This window comes from Ranitomeya variabilis, chromosome 5 (assembly GCF_051348905.1).
Source record: "Ranitomeya variabilis isolate aRanVar5 chromosome 5, aRanVar5.hap1, whole genome shotgun sequence".
Taxonomy (NCBI): Eukaryota; Metazoa; Chordata; class Amphibia; order Anura; family Dendrobatidae; genus Ranitomeya; species Ranitomeya variabilis.
In genome coordinates, this window is record NC_135236.1 from 176,587,070 (window position 1) to 176,600,390 (window position 13,321).

The 13,321-nt window shown below is 42.4% G+C and overlaps 1 protein-coding gene across 2 annotated transcripts in view; it reads right to left on the minus strand.

The window, feature by feature from the left end:
• Nucleotides 1-13,321, minus strand: part of FURIN (furin, paired basic amino acid cleaving enzyme) — a 297,012-nt gene that overhangs the window by 227,171 nt on the left and 56,520 nt on the right. For both annotated transcript variants that reach the window (XM_077263564.1, XM_077263562.1), the window contains exon 2: nucleotides 11,546-11,953. In XM_077263564.1, coding sequence (XP_077119679.1) covers nucleotides 11,546-11,716 — 171 coding nt within the window. In that variant the 5' untranslated portion in view covers nucleotides 11,717-11,953. The remainder of the gene's footprint in view (nucleotides 1-11,545; nucleotides 11,954-13,321) is intronic.

The following is a 13,321-nucleotide window of genomic DNA, read 5'->3' on the forward strand; positions in this document are numbered from 1 at the left end:
CTGCTACGACGTACGATTCTCAGCAGGGTCCCTGATCGCTGCTGCGTGTCAGACACTGCGATATCGTAACGATATCGCTAGAACGTCACGAATCGTACCGTCGTAGCGATCAAAATGGCACTGTGTGACAGTACCCTAAGTCCTGACCTTAGTCCCACACTACAACTGCAGAGCATAGATCACAAGGAGAGCTCCACAGTGCTTCAGGCGCTTCAATAGCCTATTTTCAAAGAGAAAACACCGGATAATAAGGAGTTGTTGCTGCCTGTGGTGACAGAGGGAAAAGGGAAATCTCCTGCACTGGCACAGCCATGATTAAGCCCAATCCATGAACATGCAGTGGCCCAGAGCTTGTCCTCCTCAGTGTGACATGGTGAGGCGTTTTATCCTTTATCAACACATTACAAAAAGACAAGCTATAAATATTTACAAGTCACAATCGCAACAGATCAGGACCACCAAGTGCCATCCAGAATACTAACTTACACAAAGAAAAGACACAAAGCGACTGCCAAAAACAGAAGACTGCTCATCCAGATAAATGAAAGGGAAAGTCTTAATATACAATAAAATAAAGACTACACAAAACGGACCAATAAATTGTAAAACACTTAAAAGCACAGATCTGTTGGAGTAACTATCCCTGTCCAATTAAGGACAGCTCACCCATATCTGACTGGGAATGATGGAAAGTCAAATACAAAGCAGTAGCAGCATAGAAATAAATATCAAAGCCAATAAAATACTATTTTTTTTTTAATTATAAATTCAACTAGACCTGTCTAAAGGAAGTCTGCCCACCTATATAATAAAAGAATGATCAGAAGCATGCACAACCAAAATTATGGAAAATATATATAAAAAAAACAAACAAAACACACACATTAAAAAAAAATAATATGCATCTAAATCCAAATAGGAAGTAACCACAATAGTCACAGAAAGCCAAGGTGTGGGAGAATTTACCCCAAGGGTATTGTCCCCTAGCTGTGGCTTTGTCAGGTGATCCCCTGAAGAAGCCACAGCAAGTGGGTGACAAGTGCAGTGTAAATTCGCCTTCAGCTTGGCTTTCTGGGAGGCTACAGGTGACTTTCTATGGGGATTTAAAGGCCATAGTTTCCTTATGCATGATCGCTTTATATTTGGCTTTGCTGACTTCCTTTGATATTTTTACTTGATCATTGTTTATTCTAATGGATACTGTGGATTTTTATCATAATTGCCTTTGAAATATAATTTGTATGTGGATTCTTTTTGACTAAGCGTTTTTTGTTTTATGTTTAATCAGCTCTGCTCTTATTCTGAGCCATGTGCGTGTTGTCCTTACTGGATGGAGATTGGCTACTTAAAACACATTTGTGTGCATGTATAATATATATTTCTGTTCTGTCTTGTCTTTTTATCATATAAAAAAGACTTATTAATCTAGATGTGTAGTCTTCAGTTTAGGAATGTAGCAGTGGATATTTTAATTATATATACTGTGACAAAGTCACTGGTTAAGTGCTGGAGGGGAGATATGTGTCACTACACTTAATGGGGTCAGTGATCTAAAACCCGGAGTTTTATCCTCCAGCACACTAAGTGCCGTGATGGGTTAAGCTAATTTTCATAATGGGCTGGCTTTTATGTGGACATCCATAGAGCGGGTGGATGTCCACCTTCTCTCCATCTCAGGCTGCCGTCACACTAGCAGTATTTGGTCAGTATTTTACATCAGTATTTGTAAGCCAAAACCAGGAGTGAAACAAATAGAGGAAAAGTATAATAGAAACATATGCACCACTTCTGCATCCATCATCCACTCCTGGTTTTGGCTTACAAATACTGATGTAAAATACTGACCAAATACTGCTAGTGTGACGGCAGCCTTAGGGTACCGTCACACATTGAAATTTCCATCGCTACGACGTTACGATTCGTGACGTTCTAGCGATATCGTTACGATATCGCTGTGTCTGACACGCTACTGCGATCAGACACCCTGCTGAGAATCGTACGTCGTAGCAGATCGTTTGGAACTTTCTTTCGTCGCTTGATCACCCGCTGACATCGCTGGATCGTTGTGTGTGACAGCGATCCAGCGATGTCTTCGCTTGTAACCAGGGTAAACATCGGGTAACTAAGCGCAGGGCCGCGCTTAGTAACCCGATGTTTACCCTGGTTACCAGCGTAAACGTAAAAAAACAAACAGTACATACTCACCCGTCGGTGTCCTTCAGGTCCCTTGCCGTCTGCTTCCTGCTCTGAGTGCCGGCCGGAAAGTGAGAGCAGATCACAGCGGTGCTGCGCTCTGCTCTCACTGTACGGCTGCACTCAGAGCAGGAAGCAGACGGCAAGGGACCTGAAGGACACCGACGGGTGAGTATGTACTGTTTGTTTTTTTACGTTTACGCTGGTAACCAGGGTAAACATCGGGTTACTAAGCGCGGCCCTGCGCTTAGTTACCCGATGTTTACCCTGGTTACCCGGGGACTTCGGCATCGCTCCAGCGCCGTGATTGCAACGTGTGACCGCAGTCTACGACGCTGGAGCGATGATTATACGACGCTGCGACGTCACGAATCGTGCCGTCGCAGCGATGAAAATTTCAATGTGTGACGGTACCCTTAGGGTGTGGTCTGGGGATTAAATAGCTGGGCTCCACAGGCAGTCTTGGTTCAGCAGGACTGGCAAGAGGATCTCCAGTGTTTTGTATCCTGAAGAGGCAAGACAACCTGTGGTGCTGCAGAGCAGGCAGCCCCCCACAAATGTATGGACTGTGTACAGCATTTTTGTTTTCTTTGTGGTTTTCATTTTTTTTGCCTGAATGGCTGTGTTTTACTTTCCCCCCTTCTTGTTGGTTTATGCCGCCATATAAAACCAACCGAAGATTTAAAGAGACAGTGTTCCTGTTTTCTACCTCAGTGTACCATTGAGTGAGTTGTACTGCCACAAAATATATACACATATGTGCATGCTGGATGCTGGCCTGGGCACCCAAATTCTTGGTGGTGCATGCAGGGCCGCCATCAGGGCATTACAGCCATGACTGGCGTATGGGGCCCGGTGGGCAGAGGGGGCCCGCATCGGGCCCCGTCTCATCTGCTCACCGGGCCCCCCCCTGCAGGTGCTGCGGCACGCTATTGACGTGCGGGCCCGCGCCCGCACGTCAATAGTTAACAGCCGCCAGCCAGTCGGAGGCTGGCAGCTGAGTAGGGCCGCAGTGCGCAGTCGCCGGCGTCTGACGTCATTGTCAGCCGCCGGGCCCGGCGAGTGGTGCGTCTTCACCTGCGTGGAGCCTGGAGGGAGCTTCGCCCGACGCAGGAGCGCGGCCAGGTAATGTACTCGTGTTTTGTTTTTTTTTTCTTTGAGAGTGGCGATCCAGGGGGGCCCGGGGCACAATGCTGGACACACGGGGGCACAATGCTGGACACACGGGGGCACAATGCTGGACATTGGGGCAGAATGGAGATACGGGGCAGGATGAAAGACATGGGGGCATGACTGGAGACAGATGGGGGAGGATTGGAGACACGGGGCAGAATTGAAGACAAATCGTGCAGGATCATGGGGCAGGATGGATATGATGGAGACAGATGGGGCAGGATGGAGAGATCACATGGGGCAGGATGGGGAGATCATATGGTGCAGAATGGATACTCATGAGGGCAGGATGGGAGAACATATGGCTGACGCCAGGAATGAGACACACGGTGGCCAGGATGGGGAATATTATTACCATAGGGACTAATTTAGGCATATTATTACTGCAGTGATGTATTTATTTTATTTTTTGAGGACCCCGTTTTAAATGAGGGGGCGGTCTTGTCACTGTGTAGAGTGACACTATGTCGCCTCTTTTTCTTCATGTGGTGTAATGTAGAAGTTGGGAAAAAGTAAGTAATGTGTTTTACAAGCGGAGCTCGAGATAACTTATTTCCTGCAGAGACGAGACCTGGCTGGATGAAATGATGGCAGTCTGTGCTGGATGAAAGATGAAGGACTTCACCTAGAGACGTCACTGGTGAGTCAGTGTTACCTATACACTGACACTATTCACTGTATACTGTATACAGAGCTCCTGTGTATAATTTCACTAGTGATCACTGTATTATCTGTACACAGACACTGCATACTAAGTACAGATCTCCTGTGTATAATGACACTTATGGTGATAGTATGGTGCTTTTTTTTTTATTATTACTGATCAGAATTGTAGTATTCAGTCACTATGTGGTGGTAATATGTGGTCTGGTCATGGTGTGGTGGTATTTGTTCCTTGTATGTGATATTATTCGATCACTGTGGTGGTAATATGCGGTCTGGTCATGGTGTAGCAGTATTTGTTCTTTGTATGTGATATTATTGGTCATTTTAAAAATTGAAAAATAAATAAAATTATACCTAAATTGTATTGCATATTTTAATAAATATTTAATAGGTTACAGCAGAGTAGGGCACGGCCAAAAGTGTCTACCGTGTTATGGTGGCGGCTTAAAAAAATCTTTTGTCCAAAACAAAAGCTGCCGGCTATATGTGTGATCTGGTGATGGGAACTGTTAATGTGTGATAGGTGAGAAGTGGAGTTTTTCCAAGAGAGAGCGGTGGGACTGTGGACAGTTCGAGGGGTGGAGCGTGGAGGCGGGGCTGGGGTGGAGCCTGGGCGGAGTCTTAAGGGGGCCCCAAAATTTCTAGTGGCAGCCCTGGGTGCATGCCTTTTCTGCATTTTTTGTGTAATCCAGGATACAGACAGACTTTACCAGCTTTTCTTATCAGAACAACTGTGGCAAAAGTATCCAACACTTGATCTTGAGAAAAGAAAAGGCTGGAAGGATTATAATGTTGCAAAAGTAAACAATAATACATAGTTTATTACAGAAAAGTAAGGCCTGGTCCATCGCATTCACTTATTGTGTCTTTCAGCATGCACTCGCTACCCAAAGACAGTGATCTGCTATGATGATTTTTACTTTATCCAAAAGAGCATATCAGGTATGTGCCATTTTAGGCTAAGTGCACACGTCGCAGAATTGCGGCGGTAATTTCCGCGGCAATTCTGCAACTCCTGCCGCGGGTATATCGCATGTGTTTTCCCGGTAAACACTAGCGTTTTGCAAGCATAATTAGCTTGCAGAATGCTAGCGTTTTCCAAGCGATCTGTAGCATCGCTTGGAAAACTGATTGACAGGTTGGTCACGCTTGTCAAACAGTGTTTGACAAGTGTGACCAACTTTTTACTATTGATGCTGCCTATGCAGCATCAATAGTAAAAAGATACAATGTTAAAAAATAATTAAAAAATAAATAAATTAAAAAAAAATGGTTATACTCACCTTCTGATGGCCCCCAATCTCCTCAGCGGTGCACGCGGCGGCTTCAGTTCCTATAGATGCTGTGTGTGCAGGACCTGCGATGTCACGGTCACGTGACGTCATCGCAGGTCCTTCACACAAAGCATCCATGGGAACGAAAGCGGCCGCGTGCACCGCTGAGAGGCAGGATGACTCCGGGGCCATCAGAAGGTGAGTATATCACTTTTTTTTTTTTTTTTTTTACCAATTATATGGTGCTTAGTCCGTGGAGGAAAGTCTCCTCTCCTACACCCTGGGTACCAACCGCACATGATCTGCTTACTTCCCGCATGGTGGGCATAGCCCCATGCGGGAAGTAAGCGGATCAATGCATTCCTAGGTGTGAAGAATCCCCGCAATTCTGCCAATTTAATGAACATACTGCGTTTTTTTCTGGAAAGCGTTTCTGCTCAGGAAAACAACGCAGCATGTGCACAAAAAATGCGGATTGCATTCTATTAAATAGGATGCTTAATGTGACTGTTTTTGAGTGTTTTTTTCGCGGTTTTATAGCGTTTTTATAGTGAAAAAAAACTTGAAAAAAAGCGACGTGTGCACACAGCCTTGGGGGTGAAACTTTTTTCAAATTTTTCTGCATTACACTTCTGTACCCCTTTAGGTCCTGTTATACTTAAAGCAAACCTGTCAGCAGGATTTTGCTAAGTAAACTACAGAGTCAGGTTGCCGCTGTTATACAGATTCAAATTATACCTGGGGTGAAGAAATCGGTCTTGTGGTTCTTGTGTAACCATTGTTAGAAGTTTACAGGAAATTATATGCTTGTGGTCTGGGGAAGGACTGTAGACTGAGTCTTATCTTCCTGCTCTAAGCCAGAGAAACCAAGGAAAGAGCAGACCACAGGCCGCCCCGAAGCACACACAGTGTCTCTATGATGAGGAACGTGTTTGTGCTTCAGGGTAGCTTTTGGGCAGGTCTTTCCTTGGTTTCTCTGACCTTGAGCAGGAAGTTCAGACTTAAAAGAATTAAACTACAAATATACACCAGCCCCTTGGGGGAATAACAGTTCTGGTAGAGGTGCAACGTCAGTTGTAAGATACATCAAATTAATTAAAAGGGAATCTGTCACCGGATTTTTGCCACGTAATCTGAGAGCACCATAATGAAGAAGCAGAGATCTGGATTCCAATGATGTATTACTTACTGGGCTGCATGCTGTGGCTTTGATAAAATCACAGCTTTAATCAGCAGGAGATATCACTAGAGGGCTAGTAAATCCGTGGTGATGTAGTCCTCTATATTCATGAACTGTGTATAACACCGTCCCCACCACTGATTGTCAGTTTTCTGCATACACTGTGCATAGGCAGGAAGTTGCTAATTACTTGAGTGGATGTGGTAATTCAGAGAACTGGTACAACCGCAGCATAGAAAACAGGGATTTTATCAAAACTGCAGTAAGCGGCCCAGTAAGTGAAATCATAGGTATCACGGTTTCCTGGTCAGCAAGAAAGGGTCAGTTACACATTTCCAGTGGATAGTCCATTTTTTTAAAAATCTTGGATATTCCCCTTTTCAAACACTTGTTCTGGTTGTTATCAGAAGCAGATAACAAGCTTGGCATCACACCTATCAGCTTAGCTGGGCTCATAGAATGCATTTTTCCAAAATCAGACTAATGTAGAACATCTTGTGCAAAAATGGACATTTCCCACAATACAAATCAACAGAGCAAGCACAGCAGTGAATTTGCAAAGAATGCTGGGAGATTTCAGATCTGACGCCAGCAGAAAGCTGAATCCGGTTCTGGACTATAACATAGGTTCTCAGAAAATAAGTAATGCAAACTATTCACTAAGTTACACAACTGTCTGTAGCCGAATTCCATCAGCCCCTTAGTCCTCAGGTAAGAACATTCCAATATCAAATCGCACCTCACCCACTTGCTCTGCCGAACAGACACCAGGCATGTGTAGTGTTACATCACTAACTACAGGATAATATGGATATACCCAAATAAAATGGAAATGGTTGGTGATATGTGCCACAAACGGGTAGTTGATTAGTATATGGGAGGGGGAAAACTTTTCAAGATGGCTGGTGACCATGGCGGCTATTTTGGATCCAACTTTATTTTTTCCCAATGGGAAGAGGGTCATGTGACATCAAACTTATTGAGAATTTCACAAGAAAAACAATGGTGTGCTTGGTTTTAACGTAACTTTATTCTTTCATGATAAAAGTCTAAGGGGGTCAGATCGGGAGACCTTGGTGGCCATTCAACTGGCCCACGACGACCAATCCATTTTCTAGGAAACTGTTCATGTAGGATCTTTTATCTTTGGGGTCATCTGGAGAGAATTGTCTATGCTGTGAAGCTACGAGATATGCAGCATCTGAAACAACGGATACTGGAAGCCTGTGCTAGCATTTCTCCTGCGGTGTTGCTATCAGTGTGTCAAGAGTTGGAGAAGAGGGTCGCATTGACAATCCAACACAATGGGCAGCACTTTGAACACATTTTATAAGTGGCCATAAACTTGTAAATAACTCATGAAAGAATAGAGTTACGTTAAAACCAAGCACACCATTGTTTTTCATGTGAAATAAGTTAGATGTGTCACATGACCATCTTCCCATTGAAAAAATAAAGTTGGATCCAAAATGGCCGACTTCAAAATGGCTGCCATGGTCACCACCCATCTTGAAAAGTTTTCCCCCTCCCATATACTAATGGGCCACAAACAGGAAGTTGATATCACCAACCATTTTATTTAGGTGTATCCAGTAGGGTAGAGGTGGGGGGAAGGGGGGACCCAGCCCTTTTATAACGGTGCACTTTTTTTTTTTTTTTTTTTTTTTAATATAGTGTTTGTTGCCCCCTACTAATTTTTCAAGAGTTAAAAAAAAATTTTTTAATCGACATAAATTTATGAAGACTCGTCCTTTGTGGAGAGAGCTGTAGTGTTCACATTAATACATAACCTACTATAATAGTGTTCACATGAATACATAACCTACTATAATATACTGAAAGATGGGCCGAAAAAACCTACTACGGCAGAAGTGAAAAAAAAAAAATCTGATTTGTTTGTTTTTTTGCCTTTATTTATTTTTTTAACCACAAAATAGATACTGTAATCACTTTACAACTTGATTCTGCATGTCAGTACAGCTCTGGTGGTACCAAACACGTACATTTTTTTCCCATTAATATATACATTTTATGCATCAGAACACTTCGGGGTGTAGAACCTGCAATTGTGTGATTGTTTGTACCACATACTGCAAAAAATCAGTATTGCCATCCCCTGCCTTCGTAACTCATCATCACCGCACGTGGCAGGGGATGGTGGGCAAGGGAACAGTCAGTCACATGATCTCGCCAATTAAATGATGCTGTCAGGTATCATCAGCATCTAAATGGTTTAACAGTAGCAAACTGGAGCTAGCTCTGATTGACGCTGTAAAAAATGCATTGTATGGAGTGGGCTCAGCTCCCGAGCCTGGTCTATACCCAAGTAGCCAGGCATGTAATATACAAAGACGCTACATATTGGCAAGTCAATGCAGCACTGTATTATCATACTGTAAGAAACTTACAGTTTATGCAGTGTCTTAACACCTTCATGACTGAGGCCTTTTTCGCTTTTGCATTTGTTTTTCACTCCCCTCCTTCCCAGAGCCGTAACTTTTTTTTTTCCCGTCAATATGGCCATGTGAGGACTTGTTTTTTGCAGGACGACTTGTACTTTTGAACGACATGATTGGTTTTACCATATCATGTACTCAAAAACGGGAAAAAAATTCCAAGTGCGGCGAAATTGCTAAAAAAAAAAAAAAAAAAAAAGTGCAATTCAACAACAGTTTTTGGGATTTTATTTTACCATGTTCACCAAATGCTAAAACTGACCTGTCATCATGATTCTCCAGGTCATTACAAGTTCATAAAAAAGAACCTATACATGTTCTGTGTCTAAGTGGTGAAAAAAATGTCATAGTCTGTTTAAAAATCTTCTGCAAATTTTTTTTTTTTTTTTTATTATACCATTTTGGTATATGGGATTTTTTGATCGCCCTTAATTTCATTTTAATTCAATGTTGCGGTGACCCAAAAAAAAAAACACAATTCTGAGGCTTTGACTTTTTCACTATGCTGTTTACGGACCAGATTATTTTTATAGCTTGATGGATCGGGCGATTCTGAATGAGGCGATACCAAATGTGTGTTTGATTTATTTATTTTTTTTACTTTTTGCATGCTGGAGACTAGAAGCTGCAGTTGTCCGACTGCCTTTGCTACACACAGGAGGTGAGGATCAGATCGCCAGTGTGTAGCAAAAATGCTCACTTGCTATGAGCGCCGACCACCAGGCAGCCAATCTGACTATGACAACCATAGAGGTCTGCTGGAGAACTCTGGTTGTCATGCCAACCCATCAGTGACCCGCGATCACGTGACGGGGTCACCAATGGGAAGGATTTCCGGCGCGCTTCCGTGAAGCGCGAGTTAAATGCCGCTGTCAAAGATTGACAGCGGCATTTGACTGCTTAATAGCAGTGGTGGATCGTGATTCCACCCATGGCTGTTAGAGGCACATGTCAGCTGTTCAAAACAGCTGACATGTGCCAGGAAAGATGTGGGCTCAGCACCAGAGCCCACATCAAAAAGGGAAGACACGACATGTGCAGTACATGTATGGCGCATGTCGTGAAGGGGTTGTTCAGACTTGGCATGAATGTCTGCAGTCACTGTATGACTGCAGATTTCCGGATCTTGACAGCATGCGGCCAGGATTCTGCGGTATTCTTGGTGTAAGCGTTCACAAGACCACATGTAAGCGATTTGCATACTTCTGCTCACATTCCAATTAAACGTGATAGGCCTCTCAGTGCACTTCTATTAAGAGAGGATGAGCACGTTTAGAAGGCATGTGACTGCACACCGACAATACCCAGAGAATACGGACAGTGTGCACACCACATGGGATGACAGTCTGCAGTCATTCTAAGCCTAGACCACCCCTTTAATATATCCCCTTTTGAGACTCTTTACCCAATAACTCACATTGTTATCTGTCTCTAGAGATGCAGCCTTCATAGATTTGGTTACTGTCACACAATGTAGTGTGCAATAGGAAAAGCTGAATTTCTCTTACATGAGCAGACATGCTTGGTACAGACAGTACATGCAGCCATTTCCTCAACTAACGCATGCCCATGACAGGAGGTAAAAAGGGTCTTTAGACAAGTCAGAAATACAATTATATGTTTGTAAGCTGTACTTTTTTATAAGAATGCCTGGATCTTCAGAGTAGTTTTGGGAGTGCCATTTCTTACAACCTCAGAGAAAGTAGATCAGCAAGTGACCAATACGGTGTATGAAAAAGGATGGCTGAGCGGCTGATTTCAATAGTGAACCAGCCCCCTCCGCTACATACAGCCCTGATGACATCCCAATATAGGAAACACTCCCCTGTGTTGAACAGAAACCACAAGTAGACCTAAGGATATATTCAAACACTGCATTTTTTACTGCAGGCAAAACCTGCTCTCTGAGCAGTAAAGAAGCGGCTTACAAAAAAAATAGGTTTTTGATGCGTTTTTATTGTCTCCTGCGCATGTTGAGAAAGTTTAGTGCCCCCCCAAAACATGATGCAACTTCCTTCGGAGTTTGCACCAAAAGCACAGCTAAACTTGATACTTGCATTTTTTTGCATTTACTTATTGCCTTCTATTGGCGAAAAAAAAATGCTACAAAAAAAAAACAAACAAGGCTGAAAGTAGTGACATGCTGCAGACTGCAAAAATGCAGAAGTTTCACAAATAAGTCAGAAAAAAAAAGTGCGCATGAGATTTCCGAAATCCCAAAGCTTTTGCTGGTACTGTAAAATGCAGCTTAAAATTTGCATATTAAAAAACAGCAGCAAAAATCGCTAGGTGTGAACATACCCTTAGGATCACTATGATAACAGTTCGGGCACCATTGGAGATGTAAATTTATTACTAAGTTGTATTCACAGTTATAACCAATTTAAAATGTTTCATTTTTATTATCTTTCTAAATGGACATTCATTTCAATAATATTTAATGGAATATAGTGCAGCAGGGAACAAGCACACGATAAAACCATAATTCAGTAGTAATGTTACTCAAGGCTGACGAGAAGAAGGAATTTCTGGCTATAATTTGTCTATTTTCTGAGCAGGCATGTGTACAGTATACATATGTCCATTTTCGCAGAGTTACTTACCTGGCCATGATTAATGAAGCCATGTTTGTTAGCTATCCGGTCAGCCGCTGCAGAACCCCCTGGCACGTGGACCGCCCATGTGTTTGTATAGATTTTATGTCCAGTCAAGTCTTTTAATTGTAATGACAGGGAAGTCCAGAACAGAAAGAAAACAGTAGGCCTCAGATCCATGACAAAGCTCTGTGCTCCGGAAAAAATGCAAAGCAGTCTTCGAATGAAGCCAGATCAGATTCTCGATTCCACACAATCTGCTTCCCTTGTGCACGAACTTCGTTGAGTCCTGAGGATCATGAGGTCCAAAAGCAAAATATCAAATGCAAAGTAAAGTAAAAAATTAAGAAAAAATAAATATATCCTCTTTATGCCACAGAAGACTCTCCAGCCCGGAACTTAAGACCAAAGTGGGTTCTATAAGCAGAAAGGAAAAAACAAAGTAAATATTGTGACAAAATCCTACTGCGATAAATAATGGAAGAAGAATCCTCCATAGAAATACATTACATATTAATAACCATATACATAGAAATCTGAAGCAATTTGCTCTGCTGCAAGACTCGAGCAGCTCCAGATCCTCAAAATATAAAAAAAATAAACAGATGAGAACATTAACATGTAGCAGGCATAGCACACTGATTGTGCTGCCAATAATTTGTCTGGCAGCCTCGGTGTTTTGGAATAACTGGACACTTTGCGGCCTTATTTTAATATGAGAACAAAAAAAAAAAATTCTGTAGAATTTATGAAAACTTGCAGGATTTAACCAGACTTTTCCTATAGAAATAAATTGAACTCCACATGTGCATTTGCTTATCGTAAGCCTCTAATAGACTCTCTGTGGTATTTCTCTGTCAGTGGAGCTTTGTGCAGATAAAATGTAACTTATCAGCCTTGAACATTAAAAAAGACAATAAAAAAAAAAAAAAAAAAAATGAAATCTGCTCCTCACAGCGGTGCGCAGACTTCCAATTAAAAGTGGCTACACAGCTTGTCCACTTCCAATTGTGATATTATGTAGTAAATTACCCACCTAATCCCGCTCTGTGCTCTACTTTACAAGTTTATTTGGTTGAACAGAAGGATCATGTTCGGTGCTACTCCGATTTAAATTAAAGAGGTTTCACACTTTTTAGAGTGGTTAATGTGTTTTGGCACCAGCAGTGACGTTACAAAAGACCAGAGCAGCTGCTGTGAGGACAAGAACCATCTGTCTGTCATTTTACATTAGAGGAATTGTTTTGGGGGTCCATTTTTCTAGAAATGGAAAACCCTTTTAATAAAAGTAGGGCATACACATAGTCTTTTATGTTCTCGCCCTACTACTTGTACGAGTGACCCCATTTCCTCACATCTCCTCCAGTCCATTTCCCCAGCTGTCATCACTCACCTAACAATAATATTTAACCTCTCCTTCGAACATGCCAACATACATCCATTACTTAAAAAAAATAATCTCTTGACCAAATCGGTGCTGTTATACTATAAATGTGTGTCTAATCTTACATTCATCTCTAAATTCCTGGAACGCTTGGTCCGCTCCCATCTAATCCGCTATCTCGCAGACCACTCTTCTTGACCCTCTTACAATCCGGTTTCCGCTCTTTACACTCTACGGAAACTGCCCTCCCTAAAGTCTCTAATGATCTATTAACAGCAAAATCTAAATCTAATGGTCACTACTCCATGCTGTTTCTATTGAAACTCTCTGCAGCATTCGACACTGATCACCAGCTCCTCACTATGCTCTGCTCCATAGGCCTCAACCACACCATTTCCTTC